The sequence below is a fragment of the Podarcis gaigeae genome (genome assembly GCF_964106915.1).
Source record: "Podarcis gaigeae genome assembly, chromosome: 12".
Lineage (NCBI taxonomy): Eukaryota > Metazoa > Chordata > Lepidosauria > Squamata > Lacertidae > Podarcis > Podarcis gaigeae.
In genome coordinates this window covers 1999686-2021568 of record NC_139688.1, presented here as the reverse complement: position 1 = coordinate 2021568, position 21883 = coordinate 1999686, and the positions used below count along the sequence as shown (strand labels likewise).

The following is a 21883-nucleotide window of genomic DNA, read 5'->3' as shown; positions in this document are numbered from 1 at the left end:
ACTTTGTCCTTCCCACCCTCTGCATCTGGGGGGCAAGCACCCGGATATTCCCTCCCTCCAGCCAAAGCTGCATCTCCCCCCCCCCTTACCTGCTTCTGTTTCTGCCTTGGGGTCCCTGGCAGCCTGGCCTGATATCCTCCCTTCTGCAGCTCCCAGGCAGGTGGGCTGGTTTGGGGAGGGCCCTGAACAGCTGCAGCCACTCAGGATGATGGTCTGTAGGCTCCTTGGGGCCTAGTCCTGATGAAAATACCCCCCAGAGATGACCACCTCTTAAAGGCAGCTGCTTTTCAGTCGGGAGGGGGCTGATGCCAACCACTTCCAGCGCCTCCCCCTCCCCCCAGTGGACTCTCTCCCACTTGCTTCCTTCTGCTGCTGCTGAATGTCGCCATTTCAGCCCCCCCCCCCCGGAACCTCCCCACTCAGAAGCCCTGGAGAAGCCACTGTCTGTCAGTGTGGACAATACTAATCTAAATGCACCAGTCAGTCTGGTTCAGTACAAAACATCTTCCTTTTTTCTCCATGTGGTTTGGGGCAGGGGGCACAGCTCAGCAGCTGAGCATCTGGTTTGCATAGAGATGGTCTCGGGTTCCACCGCTGGCATCTAAAGGGGGGGCATGGCTGAGCCAGGTGACATCTCCTTGCAAAAGGAGCTTTGGATGTGAAGAAGAAGAAGAAGAAGAAGAAGAAGAAGAAGAAGAAGAAGAAGAAGAAGAAGAAGAAGAAGAAGAAGAAGAAGAAGAATACCCCGCCTTCCCCAGCCAAGACCGGGCTCAGGGTGGCTAACACCAAATATAAAAACAATTGATTGAAATACAGCTTAAAAAACAAGATTAAAACACAACATTAAAACATTAAAATGCAGCCTCATTTCAGTGGAAATTCAATCAAAAACTTTTTTGGGGATAAAAATGTCAAGTCTTCATCAAGTCTAACTATCCAGACTGGTCCTATATGGGCCAGGAAAAAGCCAGGGAAGTCCCCAAATAGGAGCCCCCTAAGACAAGAAAGCCAACGGTACCTTCTTTGTGATGCCTCTGGAGCTTGAAGAAGACTCTCGTGTTCAATGGTCCCTCTGCTCTGCAGTTTCTTCTCTCCCTCTCTGTCGATGGCCGACTCTGTTCTGAGCTGAATAAAATGGAGAAGACAAGCATGAGCTCCACACACACACCCCAAAAGCGTTCATGGCTAGCAGCCAGATCATGTTCTGAGAAGCCAAAACAGCTTCCCGGAATTGCATTTCTGTTTCTATTGGCTACAGGAGAGGACAAAACTGCCCTCTGGGTGGAAAATTTCAGAGGAGCTGCATTTGGTCTCCTGCAGTTCTGGGAGAAGCAGCCAAGAGCAGCAGCAGGAGGAGGAGGCGGCGGCGGCGACCCACACCTCAGAAGGACCACACGGAGCAAGACCCACACCTCAGAAGGACCACAGGTTGGTATTTGGGAGCTGGGAGCAGCAGCCACAAGGTTTGACTTTAAGTCTTCTGTATCTCAACCTGCCTCAGAGATGCTCAAGGTTTGCTTTGTTTGACCTGTTGCTAGAGACTGAGTTAGAGCTCTCGGAAGCAAAACTTTGGCTTGCTTGAATAATCATGAATCTTTTCCCTTTGATTAAATTGGCAATTAAAGGAGCCTGACAATCTGCAGGAACATCCTTCTAGGCGTTGCAGACATGGAGACTGACAAATCCCAAAATTAGAGCTGTAGTGTTTCCTTTGCCTTTTTTGGGGGGGGGGTGGTACAAAAAGAAAAAGAAAAAAATCAGTAGGGGGAGGAATGGAAATGACTTCTTCTGCCCCACACCAGGGATTTTTCGGAACACAGCTTCTCCCTGCAAGAAAGAAATCTCTCCATTGAACTGGATAGAGAAAGGAGAGGCAGAGGAAAGAGAAAGGGTCCCTCTGAAAAATCAATCCTTCGGTGGCATCTCTTCCCAAATCACTGAATTCAGGGATCAAGACCTCGGCTCGCCGGTCAAAGTGAAATCTCCCCCTTCCCTCCTCTGTTCTCTCCAGCCCATCCGCACTCGAACTCCGAGCAAGGGAGTCTTTCGCCAGGAGGGAGAATCAGCTCAGCTGCCCTGCATGCAGAAGGTCCGAGGTTTGATCCCCGGCCTCTCCAGGTGGGGCTGGGGGAGAGACTTGGGCCTGGGAAGTGCCTGCCAGTCAGTGCAGGAGACATTGCGCCAGACGGAGCGAGGGCCCCACTCTGCGCAAGGCGACGTCTGGGGTTCCCACATGCAGAAAGAGAAGCGCACCTTCTTCTCCGCGTTGTCTGCGCTGCTTGGAGAGAGCAGCTGCGCTTGATGGGCGTTGTTCTCTCTCTCTCTCTCGGACCAGGGACTCGGTTCAGAGAGGAATAAAACGGAGAGGGGCGAATCCAGCCCCCTTCTCACCCTGCAGTGCCACCAAATATTTCTGGCTGGCAACCCAGAGCCCTTTCTCAGACGTCAGGGAGGTTTCTCTGACTTGTTTCTCATTCACCAAAAAAGATTTGCCAAGCAGAGAGGACTCGCCCCATTGAGTCTTCTGTGGGGCTTGCAGAAGCACCCGAGAGGCAGAGGAACCCCACACTTCCCTCAGACCCACAGCTTGGTGTTGGGGAGGCGTGAGCAGCAGCTGCAAGAGTTGAAGGTCCGAGTCTGCAGGTTTGGGAAGCAGATCAGTCTTTCCTCCCCGCCCCTTGAGTTGCCCTAAAATAAGGTACTGTGTGGATTTGGGGTCTTACCAAAACGGTTCATTTTTTCAAGGGACACTTGAAGGGCAAGAAAAATGTACAGTCGCAAGGTGGTATTTTTAAAATTAAGCTCTGGGGACAGCAGTGGCGTAGCGTGGGGGGTGCAGGGGGGGCCGGCCGCACCGGGCACAACATCTGGGGGTTAGGGTTAGGGGGCGCAAATCCACGGGTTAGGGGGCGCAAATCCATGGGTTAGGGGGTGCAAATTACTTGCCTTGCCCTGGGTGCTGACAACCCACGCTACGCCACTGGGGGACAGCAAAGGAAAATGCAGTAATAAAATAAAATAAGAACCTTCCCCTGAATTGAACTTCCAAGCATATCCACCCACTTTGTCCCACTTTCAGATTGTCAAGACCAATGAGAATCCCGTTGAGGATGCAGATCTGTTGATCCCAATCCAGTTCTATGGAACAGATCTTCTTGATTTCAAAAGCACTGGTCTAGAGTTCAGTGGGACTTGCACTATGAATACTTACCTAGCTGCAAGTACTGTTTATTCTTTAATAAGTATAGTTTTATCGATTTCCAACATATAACAATTACAAAAGAAAATTGAAAGTCCATAGAGGCTTTGTGAACCATATTATAAGGAAGCCATTATATAAGGTATGGGAAAAATACAAAGACTTGCTGGAACCCAGAACTCCTTGGTGGCTATCTCCTATGGAGGTGATAGCAGTTAAAAGGAAGAATATGGAATTGGAGTGGACTACATATAAGGATCTACTGGGGGAAGAAGACAATAAATTGAAACTGAAAAAATATGAGTAAATTAAACATAATCTAACAGAATGGATCCAATATCATCAGATAAATGAGGTCTTTAAGGTAGATATCAAAAAAGGTTTTGCGAGAGAAGAATAAAAAATAGACAAAGAATTAATACAAAATAAGAAAAATGTAATCTCTAGAATGTATGGATTTCTTTTAGAATGGGAGGTAAAAGATGAGCAGGTGAATGAAGTAATGATTAAGTGGGCTATGGACTTGGGTAAAACTATTGAATTATCAGCATGGGAAAGGTTGTGGAACAAAGAATTGAAACTTATGGCCTGTTACTCGTTAAGGGAAAATTTGTGGAAGATGTTTTACAGGTGGTATATAACCCCTTGCAAAATATCTTAAATGTACAAAAAGAAATCTAATATGTGCTGGAGGTGTAATCAGGTAGAAGGGACACTATTACATATATGGTGGAGCTGCAAAAAAATTAAGAATTTTTGGGATACTGTATATGAAGAGCTGAAAAAAATATTTAAACACACACACACACACACACACACACACACACACACACGCCATAAGCTTTCTTATTGGACATATTAGACTCAGACATCCCAAATGAAAATAAGAGAATATTTTTATATGCAACAACGGCAGCAAGGATACTAGTAGCAAAAAATTGAAAAGGTGAAATAGTACCAATAAAAAAAGGATAGACTATTTGAATATTTTGAAATGGCAAAAATGAACGACACAATTAGGGGACAGTCTAACCAAAAGTTCCAAAAAGAGTGGGGAATATATAGAGATTATTTTTTTAAAAAAACAGTGTCCCCAAATAAAAACCTGGACTTGCTTTGAATAATTTTCACAAACCACAATTTGCTCTAGAAGTATACTGGACAGAGAAGGTTAGGAATGAAGAGTTGAGAAAGAAACAGCTTAACAAGTAGGAAAATAGACCCGCTTTGAGGAGGAAGGAAGTCTATTAGAAATGAAAGAAGAAGAATCGGAAATATAAAGTAGGGTAACATAAGTTCGTGGGCAAGAATTTACGGATTTATGGTTATATGTTCGTTATTTGTTATATGGTTATGTGTTTATTATCTGTTCTCTGTTTTTCTTTTTAGTTTTTGTTGCTGTTGTTGTTATATTTTAATGTTTGGGTTTATGTTATGTAATAAAAAGCATTAATAGAAAAAGAAAGTCCCAGTCCCAGGGGTGCCATTCGGACTGGGGGAGGGGTGGGAGGCAGAGAGCCCAAGAGTGGGCGGAGCCAAAACCACTGATGGGCAGAGTCAACTCTCTCTGTTGTGGTCCCCATCCTCCTCCCTACTGACGTCTACCAAGGCAACTCTGAGGAGGAGGAAGATGTTCACAGCTGCACCCTAGAGCAGAAGGAAGGAAGGAGGAGCAAGTGGGGGCTGGGTGGGGCAGTGTCCCTCTTGCCCCAACTGACCAGCCTCCATTCTGGGGCAGCTGTCAGTGAGGGCCAGCCCTGTTTTGTGGGACCTGCCATTTCTCCCCAAGACATCCTTTCCTTTCAGCACATACTGGAGGGAAATGGTGGCCCCACGGCTCCCCAGAGGAATGTATCCTATGGAGAAACAGATCAAATACGAAGGCAGCAAACTCCCTTCAGATGCCACCTGTGAGTCTGAGGGGGCCATCATGGCTGCTCCACAAGTCCATGACTCTCATCCTCTGGAGCCTCACCAAAGGTTGAGCTAAAGTGTCTTTTGGAAGAAGCAGAGAAGCTTTTCATTTGCTACATAGGTGTGACATTTTAGTCTGTGAGAATCTGGGGGGCGGGGGTCTTATTCTGAACATGAGCCAGGGGGGCATGGAACACAAAAAGTGAAACACACACATGATGGCCAAATATTTGGGACAACGGACACTTAGGAAGATCCTCTAAATTGTAAAAAGAATTCTGTGAGGCAGATTTGTTTGGGGGGGGGGGCACACGTTTCTGCCTAATACAGAAAGCTCCCCATTGACTGATTCTCCTTCCTTTTGCTTCCAACCTAGAAATCCTGAATATTGGCTTGTGAATTTTTCTGCTTGTCTGCATATGGCTGGCAGAAGCACAGGTAAGACGGAGCTGATTTGATCTCATTCTCGCAGATTCCTGGATGGTGTTGGATGGAATCAGTGGAACCATGGGAGAGAGATTAGCTTGATTCATGGTTTGTTTCCAGACCATATTCAAGGTGCTCACATTGGTGTTTAAAGACCAAACTGATTCATTTAAAGACCAAAAATGATTCCCTCTTTCCCTGCAGACCCTCTTGGGTGCCATGACTGGGGGAAGGAGTCCTCTTGGTTGTTCTACCACCTACAAAAGGTCAGCCCAGGACCTTCTCTGGGGTGGCCCCATAGATGTGGAACTTCCTCCCCAGAGAGGAGCACCTGGAGCCTTCATTGTGCAGCTTCTGGCAAATGCTGAAGGTGCCCCTCTTTTGAAGCTTGAGGTGTCTAACTTTGGCACCCATCTTATTTCTGTAATTTTAACCTGTTTTTAAGTTTGTGTTTTATTTGCAACTTACCCTGGGACCTTAGGGTGAAAGGTAGCCAATTATTATTTTAGTATTTTATTTTAATGCGGACCTACTTAATTCACACTACCCAAACAAACACATGAGCTAAAAGATGCAGTTCAATCAAAATACTGTATGCATGAAAAAGCATAGAACAGGGGGAAATTCACACAAATATATTTATATCTGTTGGGAAATGAATTATATTAGGAGAAACGGCTTACAGAAATGTTTATAGTGGGCATAAATGCACCCAGAAACATGTATTGGGTGAAATGCGCTTTAAACATGTACAGATTGTCATGCCAAAAAGTGGGGAACTGAACTTAATTCTGGAGAAATGAGAACCTGAGGGAAGGAGAACTTGACTGATTTGTTTCTCCCTCCCCACAGCTCCTGGGTGATGGAGATGGGCAGGGGAGGAGTGGTGCCCATGTTCTCCTCAGTTTCCTCTCTGGCCTCTGTGACAATGCAGAAGAGTTGCTTACCATCTCTTGCCTCTTTCTTGCAGAACTGAGGATCGCCCTGGTTGGCAAAACTGGAGCTGGGAAAAGCGCAACAGGAAACACCATCCTGGGGGAAGAGAGGTTTTCATCACTCCTCTCTCCTTCCTCAGTGACAGCAGAGTGTCAGAAAGAGGACACGGTCATTGGTGGTAGGAGAATTGTGGTGGTTGATACACCTGGCTTTTTCGACACAAAGGTTCCGGAAGATGTGACTACCAAGGAAATCAAGAACTGCGTGAAGCACGTCTACCCAGGAGCCCATGCCATCATACAAGTCATTCAACTGACTCGTTTCAGCAAGGAGGAGAAAGCCGTTGCTCAGTTAATCCAGAAGATATTTAGCTGCAAAGCCAAGGACTACATGATCATCTTGTTCACCCGGAAGGAAGACCTGGAAGATAGGCCTTTGAAAGCGTTCTTGAAAGAGGGAGACCAGGATCTGCAGAACCAGATCGCTCAGTGTGGAGGGAGATGCCTGGCTTTCAACAACAAGGCGAAAGGGCAGGAAAGAGAGGAGCAGGTGGCCGAATTGCTTGGGATGATCGACCACCTGGTCCAAAAGAACAAGGCAGCCCCCTGCTACACGGAAAACATGCTAGAGGAAGACAAAGAAGAGATTGAGAGGATGAAGAGGAAAATACGTGAGGAGGTGGAAAAGGAAGTAGCTGCCAGGGCAGTAAATGATTTCTTATATTCATTTCACTCAGCATGTAATATACTCTAATAAGTACAATGAGAAGAGGTTGAGAGGATGAAGAGGGAAATACGAAGGGAAGTGGAAAGGGAAATTCATGAAAAGAAGAGAAGAAAGAAAGAAAGAAAGAAAGAAAGAAAGAAAGAAAGAAGAAGAGGAGTCTGGCTCAATATGCAACATACTGTAATGCATCTAGTCAGAATGATCCACTTAAATACCAGAACATTTTCACTCTCAGTAGGGATGTGCTAAAATGCCTCAGTCTGTCCTGATTTCCACTTGTACTTTCAGCCAGTGTTTTCTGTTCCACTGCAATTGCTTTAATTTTGCATAAATCAGCATTCCACTTTGTCGTCTACTAATGTGGAAATGCATATAGTTCTACGTAGTTTGTCATAGCACACAATAGAAACACGATCAATCAACATGTATTTACTTTTTAAAAATATATTTTTATTAGACAATTTCAACAAAACAAATTATCAATCCAAATAATCAATTACATTATTTCCCCCCTTTTTATCCCCCCTCCCCATCCCTCCCTCTCCCCCCCACCAAAAACTTCCCTCAGCTCCCCTCTCTGATTTGTTTGCACATATTATTCTCTGCATGTTAAAAATTGTACATATCACTACCTTATCTATCATATATTATATTAATAAATTTGTGGATGTTTATTCAAAACCTGCCAAGGAGTCCAAGTCATTTTGGTTTTTTAAAAAAAATAGTTTATAAAAAGTTCCCAATCTTCCTTGAAGTCACGATTGTCCTTCTCACTTAGTTTGTGTTAACTTTGCCAACTCTGCATAACTCACCAGTTTTTCTTCCATTGTTCTTTCGTTGGGATTTCCTCCTTCTTCCATCCTTGTGCTAACAAGACTCTTGCCACTGTTGTCGCATACATAAATAAATTCTTTGTTTTTCTTGGCAGGTCTCGTCCTAAAATTCCTAACAAAAATGCTTCTGGTTTCTTTACAAATGTCATTTTAAACATTTTTTTCAATTCATTATATATGATTTCCCAAGTTTTTAAAACTTCTCTACATTCCCACCACATATGATACATAGTACCTGCTTTTTCTTTACATTTCCAACATATATTTGACCCGGTTTTGCACATTTTTGCTATTTGTACTGGTGTGATATACCATCTATACATCATTTTCATATAATTGTCTTTCAAAAGAGAACAATCTGTAAATTTCAAATCCACTTTCCACAGCTTTTCCCAATCCTCAAATTGTATATTGTGTCCTATATCTTGTGCCCATTTGATCATAACTGATTTGACCTCCTCATCTTTTGTTTCCCATTCTAGCAGAATACTATTTACTTTCTTCAGCAGCTTCGCATCTTTTTCTATAACCACCTTTTAAAATCTAGAGATTGTATAATTAAACCCTTTTTTATTATCTTCCTTCTACATCTCATGTAATTGTCTGTAATGCAGCCAACTCTGAAAATGGTCTTTGATTTCCTCATAATCTTTTAATTTCCATTTTCCTTCTCTATATGTAAGCCACTTCCCCTTTTTACCAAGCGGTTTGAGTAACGAAGCTTCAAAAGGTGATAACCACCAGGGAGTTTTTTGTTCTATTAAATCTTTGTACCTCTCCCACACCCTCATTAATGATCTCCTGATTATATGATTGTAAAATCCTTTGTGCACTTTCCCTTCCCCCATACCATAGGTATGCATGCCATCCATATCTGTTATCGTGACCTTCCAAATCTAATGTTTCTTCCTTTTCCAGTTTTATCCAGTCCCTAATCCAAACCAAACATGCAGCCTCATAATACAATTTGAAATCTGGGAGGGCAAAGGCACCTCTTTCTTTTATATCTATAAGTATTTTATGTTTAATCCTTGGCCTTTTGCCCCCCCCCCCAACAAACTTGGAAATATCCTTTTGTCATCTTTTGAAGCAATCGTTCTTCACCATTATTGGGGCTGTCTGAAAAAGAAAGAGCATTTTTGGCAACACATTCATTTTTATCGCGATCAACATGTATTTACATTTCGATTACCTTCCTTGCATGGTGCCTTTCAAAATTAAGGGATTGAAGTTCCTCTGAATTCGACAAGTCTTGTACTCACTAAGTCGGGTTAGGATTTCAGCCATTCTCCCTACCTTAATTTCACAGTTCAGTTTAAGTTTGTCATTCTATCTCATTTCCCTCACTCAGGCCCAAGGAAGGGACAGTTTAGCTGAAAGTGAAGAAAGCTTTAGTGCTGGGGGAGGAAAGGAAACTTAAATTTAATTTTACTTTTTAATTACATTTTGAGGTGCTGAAAAACAGGCAGCCAAATCCAGGTGGTTCTTCCCCCCTTCAGCAAAGATGCTCAGACTTTAACTTGAGAAGACAGGTAAAAATTCTACAGAATGTATTTAAATATGCAACACACCTGTGTATTGAACAATGTTTTCTTGTTTACGCTTGTAATGCTTACTGTGGAAATATAATAAAAAATTCAATGCAAAAGCAAAAAAGGAGACAATTTCTTTCCATGTCAAAAGAGCAGAAATGAGCAGTGCATTTCATTGCTTTTCAAAATTCACCTTAAGAAGCCGATTAAGACTGAAATCCTAATGCCACTTACTTGGGAGTAAGCCTCAATGAATTGAGTGGGATTTTCTGCTGTGTATCTGGGATTAGACTGCTGTCTTGGTGCAGACAGGCTGCTTTGGGGAACAAACACCACTTCAGAAACATGGAAATCAAAACATCCTATTGTTTTTCACTTTCTGGTGCCCTGATCCAGCCATGAATCTCTTGCAAGTACAATTTTGCCAGTGCTAGAATACTTTGAATTCTGCAGTGCATTTGCTGAATGGGTATTATTCATATTAAATGCTCACTTTGCTTATGATTTTTTTCTATATTAAAACAAAATTAGGGCAGTGTTCCTCTGAGCATACTATAAGTAGAGTGCTCTTCCTCCTTTAAGAAGAATTGAGGACAGGGGGAGATGGGAAAGCCTTGTATGTTCTGCCACAAAATTATCCCTATTTCACACACAATACAGACTGAGAAGCTAAATTTGGTTTATTTAGGTCTCGCTTAGATAAGCTTGGCTGCTGGAAGAAGTGCGTTTCTGAATCCCCAATGACTTTACATCCTTTGGGGCCTGCCCTCTGAACGATATTGTGGAAGGCCCACATTCCCATGTTACAAAATGGAAGCGAAGATGGGAGAGTTATTTGTCCAATCCTTTCCCCGCCCCCCGCCCCCCAGGTGAGTTCATTTTCATAAATAAGGACTATTTTGATTTGTTTACACCCCTGGTGTAAATTACCATATTTTTCGCTCCATGAGATGCACCTGAGCATAAGACGCACCTAGTTTTTAGAGGGGGAATGCAAGGAAAAAAATTTATTTAAAGGGAGTGCTAAGCAGAGCCTGTATGCATCCCAGGCTCTGCTCAGCAGCCCCTTTCCAAGCTGCATGGAGCGTGTGTGCGGTGCTTGCAGGCTTCTCCCTCCTTGGGGAAAAGCCCCCAAGAGCTGCACACACGCTCCGCGCAGCTCTTTAAAGGGAGTGTGGCTCTTGGGGGCTTTTGCAGGAGGTAGGGGAAGGGACAGAGGCGCTACGCAGTGATCCCTCTTGCTGTTCTGGCTTCTGGGATAGCTCTGTGTATCTCTTCCCAGAAGTCTTTCACCTTTGGACACGTCCACCACATATGGTAAAAGGTTCCTTCTTTTTCTTTACATTTCCAACATAAGTTATCACTCATATGGTAAATATTTGCTAATTTTACTGGGGTTAAGTACCATCTATACATCATTTTCATAATGTTTTCCTTTAGAACCGTACATGCAGTAAGCTTAACCCCTTTCGTCCACAACCTTTCCCAATCTTCCATCATTATATTATGACCAAAATCTCTTGCCCAATCTATCATTACATATTTAACCCTCAAGCACAGCATCCTGCCACATACAGTAGAGGAACCTGCCTTGTACAGAGCTCAGTACTGTCTACACGGATTGGCAGCAGCTCTTCAGAGTTCCAGGCAGGAGACTCTCCCAGCCCTGCCCTACAAATACTGCGTTCTCTTCCCTCTCTCCCCCTCTGTGGTGTATGAAATTAACAAACCTCTCTTGCAAGACATTCTCACACTTTTCATCCAAAAGACAGGATGGAGCATAATATGGACTTGTGTAGAAGGAGAAATTCCTCCTTGTGGTGCATTTTAAAATACTGCATGGACAAAATTTCAGTGACACTCTTAACAGTGTTAACATTCCTTATTCCTTTCCAACAGAGCCTGGGAACCTGAGTCTATCCCACAAGGATTCCGAACTGCGGGTCGTTCTTGTTGGGAAGACGGGAGGAGGCAGAAGTGCCACAGGAAACACCCTTCTGGGGGAGAAGAAGACCTTTGAGTCCAAACTCTCCCCGAAGCCAGTGACCCAGACATGCAGCAGAGAGGTCCGAGCAGAGAAGTGGAAGGGGAAACAAGTCGTCATCATTGACACTCCAGCCATTTTTGATGCTGGTCTTCATACACAGCATAATATTCTGGAAGACCAGAAGTGCCTCTCTCTCTCTGTGAGCCAGGTCCTCACGCCCTGGTCTTTGTGACCAGGCTGGCCGTTTCGCCGAGGAAGACGCTGTGGCCGCCAAGAGGGTGGAGGAGGTCTTTGGCCCAGAGGCCACAAAGTACATGATCGTCTTGTTCACCCGCAAAGAAGACCTAGAGACAGAAAGCCTAAAGGAGTACATAGAGCTATCTGGAAACAGAGCCCTGCAGGATTTGGTGAGGAAATGCAAAGGCCGTTGCCGCGCTTTCAACAACAGAGGGACGGGAGAGGAAAGGGCCAGCCAGGCAGAAGAGCTGCTGTCTCTGATTGAGAAGGTGGTTCAGGAGAACGGGGACCAGCCGTATCTCAAGCCACGTCCGATGGAGATGTCACTGAGGTCAGAAGGAAGGAATCCTGGGGAGACTTCAAAGCAGACAGCAGCAGGGGAACCAGTGGAGGATGAAATGAATGCTGGAGAAATCCCCAAAGGGCAGCGGAAGAAGAAATCAAAACATCGGGTGGTGGAGGTAGGGTGCAGAGAATGAGAATTGGGCCCCTGTCTTTTCCAATTGCTGATGACTTAAATGGTAGCCAAATTCCAGCTTGGAAAAGGAGGATGGAACAGGGTTGTTTTCAGTTGCTCCAGAGGGTAAGAGCTGAACAAGCAGCTCAGAAGTAAAAGGAAAAATGATTTAGACTAAATATTAGGAAGAACTTCATGTTCCTGGGGAATAATTTATTAATTTAATGCATTTATATCCCACCTTTTCCTCCAAGGAGTTCAAGGTGGCACACGTGATTCTCCCCCCACCTCATTTAATCCCCCCCAAATGCTATTTCATTAGAGGTTTTTAAGCAGAGTTGGGGGGGGCTCCCTATTGAGAGGTTGCAGAAGGGTTGGGCTAGATGACGTTTGAGGTTCCTTCCATGAGCTTAAGGGAGGGGGGATAAATTCTTGCTTATTTGAGAACTCCACCCCCTTCTCCCCCTTGACATCTTTCCCCCTTTCTCTTGACTCCACACCAATCACTTACCCCGGGTTTGTTTCCAACAGGCATTTAGTTCTGCCGTGGGCTCCCTCCGTTCGTACCTTGTCCCAGAATCCGGAGAAGCTCCCAAAGAAGGCAAAAGAGGAGCAGGAAGATCTCATCCTCCAATGTAAACGGAAGCAGTATCATCAATAAACACAGCAGGATATTCTGCGTTCTCCCATCATTATTGCACGTCCTCCGTGTGGCACTATTTCACGGCCTTCATCCCCCTTGACTTCTCAACCTCCTTAAGCCTAAAGTGGGTTTAACATTTTGGATCCAGGGAATTCTGTGGCTTATCCACACTTCCCCTTGTTTTGCTGCCTCCCCACAGGAAACCCTCTCCTTGGCGCTCATTGGAGCAAATGTCAATCATCTTTCCTAAGGATTGATGTTTGCTCTGATTTAGATGTTCTGATGTTTGTTCCATTGGGAGGAGTGTGATAAGAGGGAAACCACTCAGACCGGTGTTTTCTAGGGATGGGATTGAGGAAGGGTGGACAAGGCAGTGTGCGATAAATAAATCAAGAATCCTATTTTAAAGTCATCCATGTTGGTGGCCATCAATACAGTATAAGCTTATTTTTCATATGCTGAATTAGATATGGGGGCACCAACATCTTTTAAATGCTTGGAGCCTCTAAAACTCTCTCAGGCCCTGGCAGTGGGCATGGGGAGTTCAGTGGCACTGTGTGTGCACCAGGGGAAGGTGTCGAGGGCACAATTGTGCCCCTGGGAAACCTATTGGCAGCTGCTGGTCTATGAGGCCAGGCTCCAAGGCAGCTGGAACATCCTTCCCTTCCCTTTCTGAGATCACTTAGCTCTGCCTCAGCAACGGACACCTGGTATCCGCTGCGCACCTGATGCTTCTCATTTCCATTTGGGCAGATTTCCTTTCCCCCTCCCCTCTCAATAAGTTGACATGACTCCTCCTTTCTCCTGATTCCTCTCATTGGTAACAAACACACAGCAGATCGGGGGGGGGGGGGGGGCGGCAAGTGTCTTCTGCAGCCTCCTTTTGAATCAGCAGAATCATCCGCTTCTAAGACTTGCCCTTTGGAAACAAAACAAACTCTTACAATGTAACCACTTGGAAATTACCCTAGGGGCTGATGGGTGAACTGGGGTTTACTGGTATTTTGAAATATATGGTGGGAGCCATATATTCATGTCATATTTGGTAGTAACAGCAGTGACAGAAGATGGTTTTGCTACAAACTGTTTGTACTAAATTTGAAATTTTTCCGTTCATCAAGCTGCATGAATTCTCTAGTTGCTCAGATATTAGAATGTGATTCTAAGTTTGGTTCCCTTCACATGCATCTCAGCTGTTCCAGAAACTCCTCCCTGGAAGAGGCAGAGAGGCAAAGAACTGTCCATCCCATAATGACTCCAAGGTCGCTTCCAGCAGTGTTAGAAACTGAGAAATGAAAGCTAGGATCTCAATGGCACCTTAAACCGAGGTTATGGGAGCAACAACGGAATGTCTAGGTGTGCTTTTTTAATAACAAGAATACAAAGCTGCTAAAATATTATCTTCATTTTTCACATGGTCTAGTCCTTCCCCTGCCCACCCCCCTAATATTCGTAAGAGGGTCCCTTCTTCAGACAGTAGCTGGAAGTCGGGGGGGGGGGCAGAAAAAAGTCCTCCTTTCCTTCTGCCCTGCAGTTTTAATCTGAAATCAGTACTGCGCCCAGAGCTCAGAAACTGCTCACCGAGGTCCAAGCATTCTGTCTGACCTGCTTGCAGGAAAGTGCGAGTTGCGTGACAACAGGGTGTCAGAGACAAGCCCATACTCCACACCTCACAGGGGCATTTCTCCTCCAGATTCGGGTCTTTCAGGCTCACTTTGGCGGGGGGGGGGGGCTGGGGAAACAGCCCCTTTCCATGCACGAGCTGTGCACCCACAATGCATTTTGTGTGGGCCAGATCAGGGCTGGGTTTAGGTTTGATGAGGCCCTCAGCTCCGGAAGGGAATGGGGCCCTTTCTATGTCCAGCTGTCCTTTGTCAACAACAAATTGTCACTGTTTTTTGTGTTGATTATATACTATATGTTTATTTATGGACCTAATAGCTATCTAAAGCCATTTGAACATAACAAAATACGTGTTTTTCCCCCAAAGTAATTGTTGAAGTGAAATACAATTAAGAAGTATATTAACAGTGAAATACAATTAAGAAGTATATTAATAGTGAAATACAATTAAGAAGTATATTAATAGTGAAATAATTATTAAGCTGTAACTTAAAATGATTTTTTATTCATAACAAAATAATGCAAACACATTGGCATTTGGGAATAACAAAAGTTCATTGAGAAAAACAATTTACCAAGACTCATAATCTAGTCTCTAAAAACTTGCTATAACATGAAATAATAATAGGTGTAAATATATGATGCAAACTACTAATAATTATAAATAGCAGAATGTAAGCACCCTGTATATAGAAAGGAGGAAACCAGTGATATTTTAGGGAGCAGGCTAGCAGACAGGGCCCAGGACTTACATCATAGGAGCCGGCACAACACAAAACGCTGTTGCTGTATGTAGGTTTTATTTGATTTGGTTTTTTATCTTATATTTTGGAATTGTACATCCAGGGGTTTTCTCCCCTTTAAATTTTTTGGTGCCCCCAAGAGAGTGGGGCCCTGAGCTATGGCTTGTTTAGCTTATACCTAAATCCGGCACTGTGCCAGAATCTCTCAGCCTTGAAGGTGGACGTATGCGGAGCTCAGCATCCCACGATCGCGCCTCCTTTTGTTCCAAGACGCCCTTCAGGAGGGCGGGGAGAGCGGCGGGTTCCTGGAAGCTCAGCTGAGCGCGCTGCCGTGGCGCACATCTCCCTCCTGATTCCTTGGCCAGAGGTGAGACCCGGGGAGACCGGGCGTGGGGAGCGCCTTTCCCGGTTCAACGCCAGAGCCAGCTTGCAAGAGGGAAGGGGATCGGGGCCCATGGGCATAGCCAAGTCAATCCGTCCGAGGTCCTCCTTCCTAGCACGAAGCCTGCTCAGGGCAGCAGGAGTCCTCACGCCCAGCCCGCGCTGTCCTCTTGCGCGAGTCTCCCCGCGTGATGCGCGAGGATCGGGAGCCAAAGTGGGGATGGTCGGGCCTGGAGAGCCGCTGCCGAGCCCCCCTGCGCCCCTCCCCGTCCGCCCAGCTGGTGCGCAAAACCTCCGTCCGGGTGGATGGAAACGAAACCGAAAGTGCCCTCGCTGTTGCGCCCCGCGTTTGCGTCTGCCTCCCGCGGCCCCGAAAGGAACTGCGTGTCGCTCACTTTCGCCTTCGTTTCTTTTTTGGGCTCCAAAACCTCGGGGGTAAGATTCCGGGGACGCTGCTCCCAAGGAAACCCATAGAGGTTGCTCCGCTCCCATATTTGGGAGTTTAGATCTACGGATGGTTCATTCTTCTTGCTGTGCAATGCCAGAAGATTAGTGTGCATAAATCAAGTTGGTTTATGTTGCTGGAGGGCCCTGGAGAAGAAAGGGATCCCTTTTCCAGAGCAATGCTCACCAGAGGACGCTTGGAGATCCGGGGGCTGCAGATAGCCCAGAGCTCTCCCCCAACAAAAGATTCCCTACATGCCTCTTCTGTTTCCTCATTTCCTGGGTCTCCCTTAGTAAGATATTTTCTTATTCCTGCTGCTGTGTTGTTTTTTGAAGGTGGTGACACAGTAATGCAAAGGAATCTGTTCAGGGGTCCAAAGGATGCTCTGAATCATCCCACTTGCAGGAGGGAAGCGAGGATGGCATGAAACTCTGGCCATTTCCAAGGTTCAGGGATTTTATTTATTATTACTCTGTTTGCACAATTACTCTCTCTCTCTCTCTCACACACACACACCCCTTCAACCCACCAGGCCTCATTTGTAAGTAAAAATATATTGAGGTGTTTGGTGCTTCCGCACCTGGACTCAAATGGCTGTTTAACTACCTGTTGAGCTACCGGTTTTCTACCCAGTGGTCATCCTTGGTTAAAAACAAAAACAAAAAAAACCCTCCTTGACCCCCATTTTTCCTTCTGAAGAACAAGTGGGGGTTTTATACAACCCCCGTTTGAAGCAGTCAAAACCACTGCAGCAAATGTAACAGTATTTTACAAACTTGGGAGGTGGGTGAGCCATTTTTAGTCAGTTTTATTCTGTCAAGACTGTGTGCTCCTGAAATGAAGCATGAATCTCCCAGTCTTTGTTGTGTAATGGATAGAATAGAATAGGGTTTGGATATAAATGCAGTAAGGGACACGGGTTGCGCTGTGGTCTAAACCACAGAGCCCTAGGGCTTGCCGATCAGAAGGTCGGCAGTTCGAATCCACGTGATGGGGTGAGCTCCCGTTGCTCGGTCCCTGCTCCTGCCAACCTAGCAGTTCGAAAGCACGTCAAAGTGCAAGTAGATAAAATAGGTACCGCTCCGGTGGGAAGGTAAACGGCGTTTCCGCGCGCTGCTCTGGTTCGCCAGAAGCGGCTTAGTCCTGCTGGCCACATGACCCGGAAGCTGTACGCCGGCTCCCTCAGCCAATAAAGTGAGATGAGCGCCACAACCCCAGAGTCGGTCACGACTGGACCTAACGGTCGGGGTCCCTTTACCTTTATAAATGCAATAAGACAATGAAATGAATGCTAAGCATTGTGGATCCAAGCCTGTTTGCTGCTCTGCTTGTTCTCTGTGTGCGGAAGGGACCTTCTCGGCACAGGAAGGTGGGAAACTGCAAGGGAGAGGGCGTTCCTTGGGGGAATTGATTGTCCCAAATTCATGGTGGGAATTCACTCATACTTTTTTGTGAAAATTCAGAATAAATTGTTGAATTTGGATCCTTCGTGGCTTCTCAATTTTTATTCACCTCACTTCCAGGAAGTGAGTTGAAAGAAATGACCACAAGGAAGCTCCTAGTAGTTGTATTGCAACTCTGGATTTCAAAATCAGCAGAGAGAGGACTCAGCATGCACTGCTCACAACGCCTTCCTTTTTGCTATTTCATACCAAGCCACATGAAAAAGGCAATGATTTGGAAAATTATGAAGAATAACTGGCAAATGATGAAAAGTGGCAAATTTTTAACATAGTAAAAGCACAGCGCTAACAATACATTATATGGAAATGTTTGCAATACAACTACTAGGAGCATTGTATGGAAGCAATAGGAAACTGTTTGCATTAGCAGAGCAAAGGATTAGGCAGGAATCATTCAACGCAGCTGATTTGCAGAGGTCATTGCCTCTCAGTCATAGAGCACAATGTTGCTTTGCTGATCAAAATGAGAAAAACCTTGTGCGCCACCTCTGTCTCCTTGAGGGAAAGGCAGTAACAAGGGTAAACTTTTTTTTAAAATGAACTAAGTATTTTTCCCCCTCTCTCTACCTATTGACAAAAATTTATTTCCTCCCCTCCCCCCACAGCAACATATATTCTCATAAAGTAATCAAGCTCAGGTGGTTCTGGATGTAAGTGATGTGGAAGCTGCTCTTTCCCTCTTCCTCACGTGCAGAACGTTGCACAAAATGCCCAGATGATCATCATCCAAACAAGGACAGAGATCAATGTGTCCCCAAGATTATCACCTTCCTGGCTTATGGAAAACATTTGGGGATCATCTTAGCTCCCATTGTCCTCTTTCTGTCTTTAACAGCAGGGAGTGTGTTGGATGTCAACGTGGTATGTGTCCAACCAGATTTGGTGTCCACCTTTGAATAGGCTAGGCTAGGATTTTGTGCTGTTCCACATCCCCAATGCAGCCATTTTGTGACTGGCAGGGGCACCAGCACTTTCTCAGAATTCGAAGTGTTCCCACTGGTCCAAAACGTTGGGTGACCCCTGGTCCACAGCATCGTCCTCATAGTTCCCACCTATAACAAGAACCACAACATTAGTCGTTCATGTATTATTAACCTTCATGCTCCAAAAGGGCTCATCCACCCCCACCCCCGTCTCTCTCTCAGCATTATTGCACCCCACGAGCACATTCCACACCGCGAGAAGTACGTGAGGAGGCTGCAGAGCTGAGCCAGTGAGGAGTGGAGCCCAGGAGGCAAAGGGCTGTGGCCAAGGGAGAGTCCTGAGGCATTTTCCTTCAGCTCCTGGGCCTGAGGTTCCCCATCCCAGATATAGGGCACCGTTAGCTTTCTTTTGCTTTCTTTGCCTCTGCTTTGTAACTATAATTTTAACTCTGCTATTTGATGCTGCTTTTACTTCATTATATTAGGGGTTGGCATCCAACATTAGACATATCCAGAGTGGGAGCAATGAAATAAATTGACTTAAATCTACTGATATCAATAGGTCTACTCTATGACTAATGACAGTTATCCCTCTTCCATTCAAGGAAGGAAGGAAGGAAGGAAGGAAGGAAGGAAGGAAGGAAGGAAGGAAGGAAACTTGCCTATTCTCTGATCCCAGGAGTAATTGCTTGGGTTCTTACCACTTGCATATGCACAGTTGTATTTGCTGAATTTCCCAGCAGAGCGGAGCTGTATGCGGGTTGTACCATCCGCATCCTTTCTGGAACTTACAACCCTGAACTGCTCATAGGGTGGGATCAGAATCTCATCCTCATCGGGGAAGGAAGAACATTCTCTGATGAGAACCCCATGACAAGTGTAAATCTCAAAGATGGTTTTGGCCACAGGCTGTCCAACTCTCGATTCAGGATCTGCAGCGAAACATTGGGCAATCCCCTCTTGCCGTGATGAGGACGTGAATTGCCCAAAACGGACCATATCGTCAACAGTAGCGCTGAAGTTGATATTTCTGACCCCGCGAAACACCTTGTAGCAGGGGGGGCTGGGGGTGTTGGAGATCCTCAGATCCTGAAGGGCTCTGGTCAGGAGAAAGTGGAAGGTCTTGAAGTCGAAATTATTCCAGTAATGTTCCTTGGATTCCCCAGCTTCTCTTACAGCTGCGTTGAAATCAGGATACAACTTGGGTTCTTCAAAGGTATAAGCCATGATTGCTGCAGCGTACTCTGGCTTGAGGTTTCTGGGCCAGTTACTATCATCCCTCAAGTTGGCTACTAATTTCCAGGCGTTGGCATAAATTTTGTTTTTGAGGAGCTCGGTTTGGTTTAGCCGTGCAATCTCCTTCTCCATCGTCTGTTCACAGCCCTCGTATTGGTCATCGAAGGAATTCAGGGCCATGTCAAGCTTTAACTCGTTGCCTAAAAAACGGTCTTGTCTTGGGCTGGAGCTATGGGAGACCTCAAGCAGAAAAGAATAATATGGGTAAGCAGCTTAGTGTATGAAGAGGCTGGGAAGGTGAGACTTTGCGATAGAGGCTCCTATCACAGGTCATGTTATGCAGCATCCCTGACAGATGGCCACCCACCCTCTGCTATAAAACCTCCAAAAAAGGAGTGTCCTTCAATCTGTTTCTACTCCATTGTTGTTTTAATTTTTTTGAAAGTTTACATTGTTGATTTTTCTTATTGATAAGAAAACCAGGCAGAGGGCCTTCTTGGTAGTAATGCCCGCCCTGTGGAACACCCTCCCATCTAGAAAATAAACAACTATTTGACTTTTAGAAGACATCTGAAGGCAGCCCTGTTTAGGGAACATTTTTAATGTTTGATGTTTTGTTGTGTTTTTAATATTCTGTTGGGAGCTGCCCAGAGTTGCTGGGGAAACCCAGCCAAATGGGTGGGGTATAAATAATAAATTGTTGTTGTTCTATTTTTTATTTTTTTTGTAAAGCACGTTGAGGTTTGTTTAGTTTTCACAAATAAAGCAGTGCATATTTTTTTATGAATCAGTAAGGTGTTCCCCGAATCACTACCTGCTCTAAGAAAAGAATAAAAAGGAAATGAGAGCTCTTTACAAACTGCCCCCTTTCCTTGTTTGGGGTGTGTGCTGAGGCTGTTTCCAACTGCACATGTGCAAAAAATGAAAATATATCTATGCCCAAAGTGAAGTAGAATTGTGTCCAGTTAGCACTGAGAACAAGGAAGCGATGTTTCACTTGGTATCTTCTAGGGCTCTCAGCAAGCCTTCCGTCTGACTTCTCCAGCTCCATACAAAGGCATTGATCCCTCTGCCCCCAGTTGTTGGGCGTTGGGGGGCAGAACTGTGAACAACTTCTTCAGTAAAGATCCGGATCTTTAGGGGACGGAGAAGGCTCTCCGTGACGACTCTGCTCTGCCTCCCCAGCTGTGTGCAGTAATGCTTCTGAATACCAGTTGGTGGAATACCAGTTGCTCTCGCACTCATGCCCCGCTTGTGGGCTTCCCATCTGGTTGGCTGCAGTAAGGACAAGATGCTGGACCAGATGGACCAGTGACCTGATCCAACAGGCAGGCTCTTATGTTTTCCATCTCGTCTGGCATCCAGTTACCTACAGTGCCTACTGACCAATCAGATACTTGCAAAAGCCAGCCCTTGCCAATGTATAGCACCCTCGACCCTGGAGGTTAGCAGTCAGTGACTGACCTCCTTGGAGAATGCCTGGACCGAGTCTGAGGAATGGCCAAAGCCCTGTGTTAGAGCAGAAGTTCCCAGGTGGGCATCTCCTGAAAGGGCTGGGAAAATCCCTTGCCTGAAACCCTGCAGACAACACTGGTGGCTTCTCATCTTCCAGGTCTGGCCTTCCTGGCCACAGCTACTGGTTCCTCCAGTCCTGTTAACAGGAGGCTGGTGAAACCCAAACTCCAGATTTAAGATTGAATTCTGGACTGAAGCCCACCTTTGCCCCCTCCTCCACCCTCCAAGGTGCCTTTTCATACCTGATTGTCTCCTGTGAAGATTCCCATCAGATGCAACACCAGGACTCTGTGGAGAGGGGACTTCATTGTCCACGCCCGTTCGTTTTTGCGGTGAAGCAAGTTAGGTGCAGGCGGAGCGGATATTTCTATCTGCACGCTTGCTTCCATTTGAAACTTACTTGCAGCTTTATGTGTTTTTTTCTCACAGAAACAGGAAACAGGCCGATTTGAGGTTTCGGAGGCAGAGGAAGCTCACTTCCTCAATGTTCAACTAAGTTCATTCTAGCAAAAACATACCCAATGGCAGGTCTCGTTTTTCACAGAGATTCCTCAAGTAACAGGAAGAGGGAGAGGCTTGTTTCTCTACATCCTTCCCCTCAACACCATCAAAGAGCATTTCAATCTGCACTTCTGGTTTGTTACTCAGCCACATTAGAGGGGAG

At 45.4% G+C, this 21883-nt stretch overlaps 5 protein-coding genes and 1 pseudogene across 10 annotated transcripts in view; 4 read left to right on the top strand and 2 right to left on the bottom strand.

Annotated features, from left to right (window-relative positions):
• LOC310827826 (GTPase IMAP family member 4-like) overlaps positions 1-7882 on the top strand; it is an 11255-nt gene extending 3373 nt beyond the window's left edge. The window contains exons 2-4 of one of the 4 annotated variants that reach the window (XM_083704311.1): positions 1259-1428; positions 5490-5551; positions 6510-7882. In XM_083704311.1, coding sequence (XP_083560437.1) covers positions 5533-5551; positions 6510-7228 — 738 coding nt within the window. In that variant the 5' untranslated portion in view covers positions 1259-1428; positions 5490-5532 and the 3' untranslated portion in view covers positions 7229-7882. Of the gene's footprint in view, positions 1-1258; positions 1429-1755; positions 2119-4871; positions 5180-5489; positions 5552-6509 lie in introns of those variants that run through there. The other 3 variants (XM_083704309.1, XM_083704310.1, XM_083704308.1) reach the window with 3 other exon arrangements.
• LOC310827680 (uncharacterized protein) overlaps positions 1-21883 on the top strand; it is a 919426-nt gene that overhangs the window by 567923 nt on the left and 329620 nt on the right. The window lies entirely within an intron of this gene.
• The window catches only part of GIMAP8 (GTPase, IMAP family member 8), a 212140-nt gene that overhangs the window by 15762 nt on the left and 174495 nt on the right, over positions 1-21883 (bottom strand). The window contains exon 2 of the mRNA XM_083704055.1: positions 1019-1125. Within this exon, the coding sequence (XP_083560181.1) occupies positions 1019-1125 (107 nt within the window). The remainder of the gene's footprint in view (positions 1-1018; positions 1126-21883) is intronic.
• LOC310827821 (erythroblast NAD(P)(+)--arginine ADP-ribosyltransferase-like) overlaps positions 1-21883 on the top strand; it is an 840324-nt gene that overhangs the window by 650083 nt on the left and 168358 nt on the right. The gene's annotated exons all lie outside the window — the stretch shown is intronic.
• LOC310828587 (GTPase IMAP family member 1-like) lies at positions 9965-12921 on the top strand (annotated as a pseudogene). Its single transcript, XR_014568574.1, has 3 exons — positions 9965-9979; positions 11366-12251; positions 12779-12921. The product of XR_014568574.1 is annotated as a GTPase IMAP family member 1-like (transcript).
• LOC310828582 (erythroblast NAD(P)(+)--arginine ADP-ribosyltransferase-like) lies at positions 18511-21670 on the bottom strand. Of its 2 annotated transcripts, XM_083706205.1 has the most exons (3): positions 21462-21670; positions 19170-19944; positions 18511-18597 (listed from the first exon to the last, which is right to left on the bottom strand). In XM_083706205.1, exons 1-3 carry the CDS (start codon positions 21606-21608, stop codon positions 18521-18523), a joined length of 999 nt encoding a protein of 332 aa, XP_083562331.1. In that variant the 5' UTR covers positions 21609-21670; the 3' UTR covers positions 18511-18520. The 2 variants fall into 2 exon arrangements, with proteins under 2 accessions (XP_083562331.1, XP_083562330.1); XM_083706204.1 differs by lacking the exon at positions 18511-18597 and having other exon boundaries at positions 18656-19944.

What these genes read in the sequence shown, in the direction of transcription:
- LOC310828582 (XM_083706204.1), bottom strand. Translation starts at nt 21,608, where the DNA reads ATGGAAGCAAGCGTGCAGATAGAAATATCCGCTCCGCCTGCACCTAAC. An exon ending in TCTTCACAGGAGACAATCAG is followed by an intron (nt 19,945 to 21,461) that starts GTATGAAAAGGC and finishes TTTCTGCTTGAG; the next exon opens with GTCTCCCATAGCTCCAGCCC.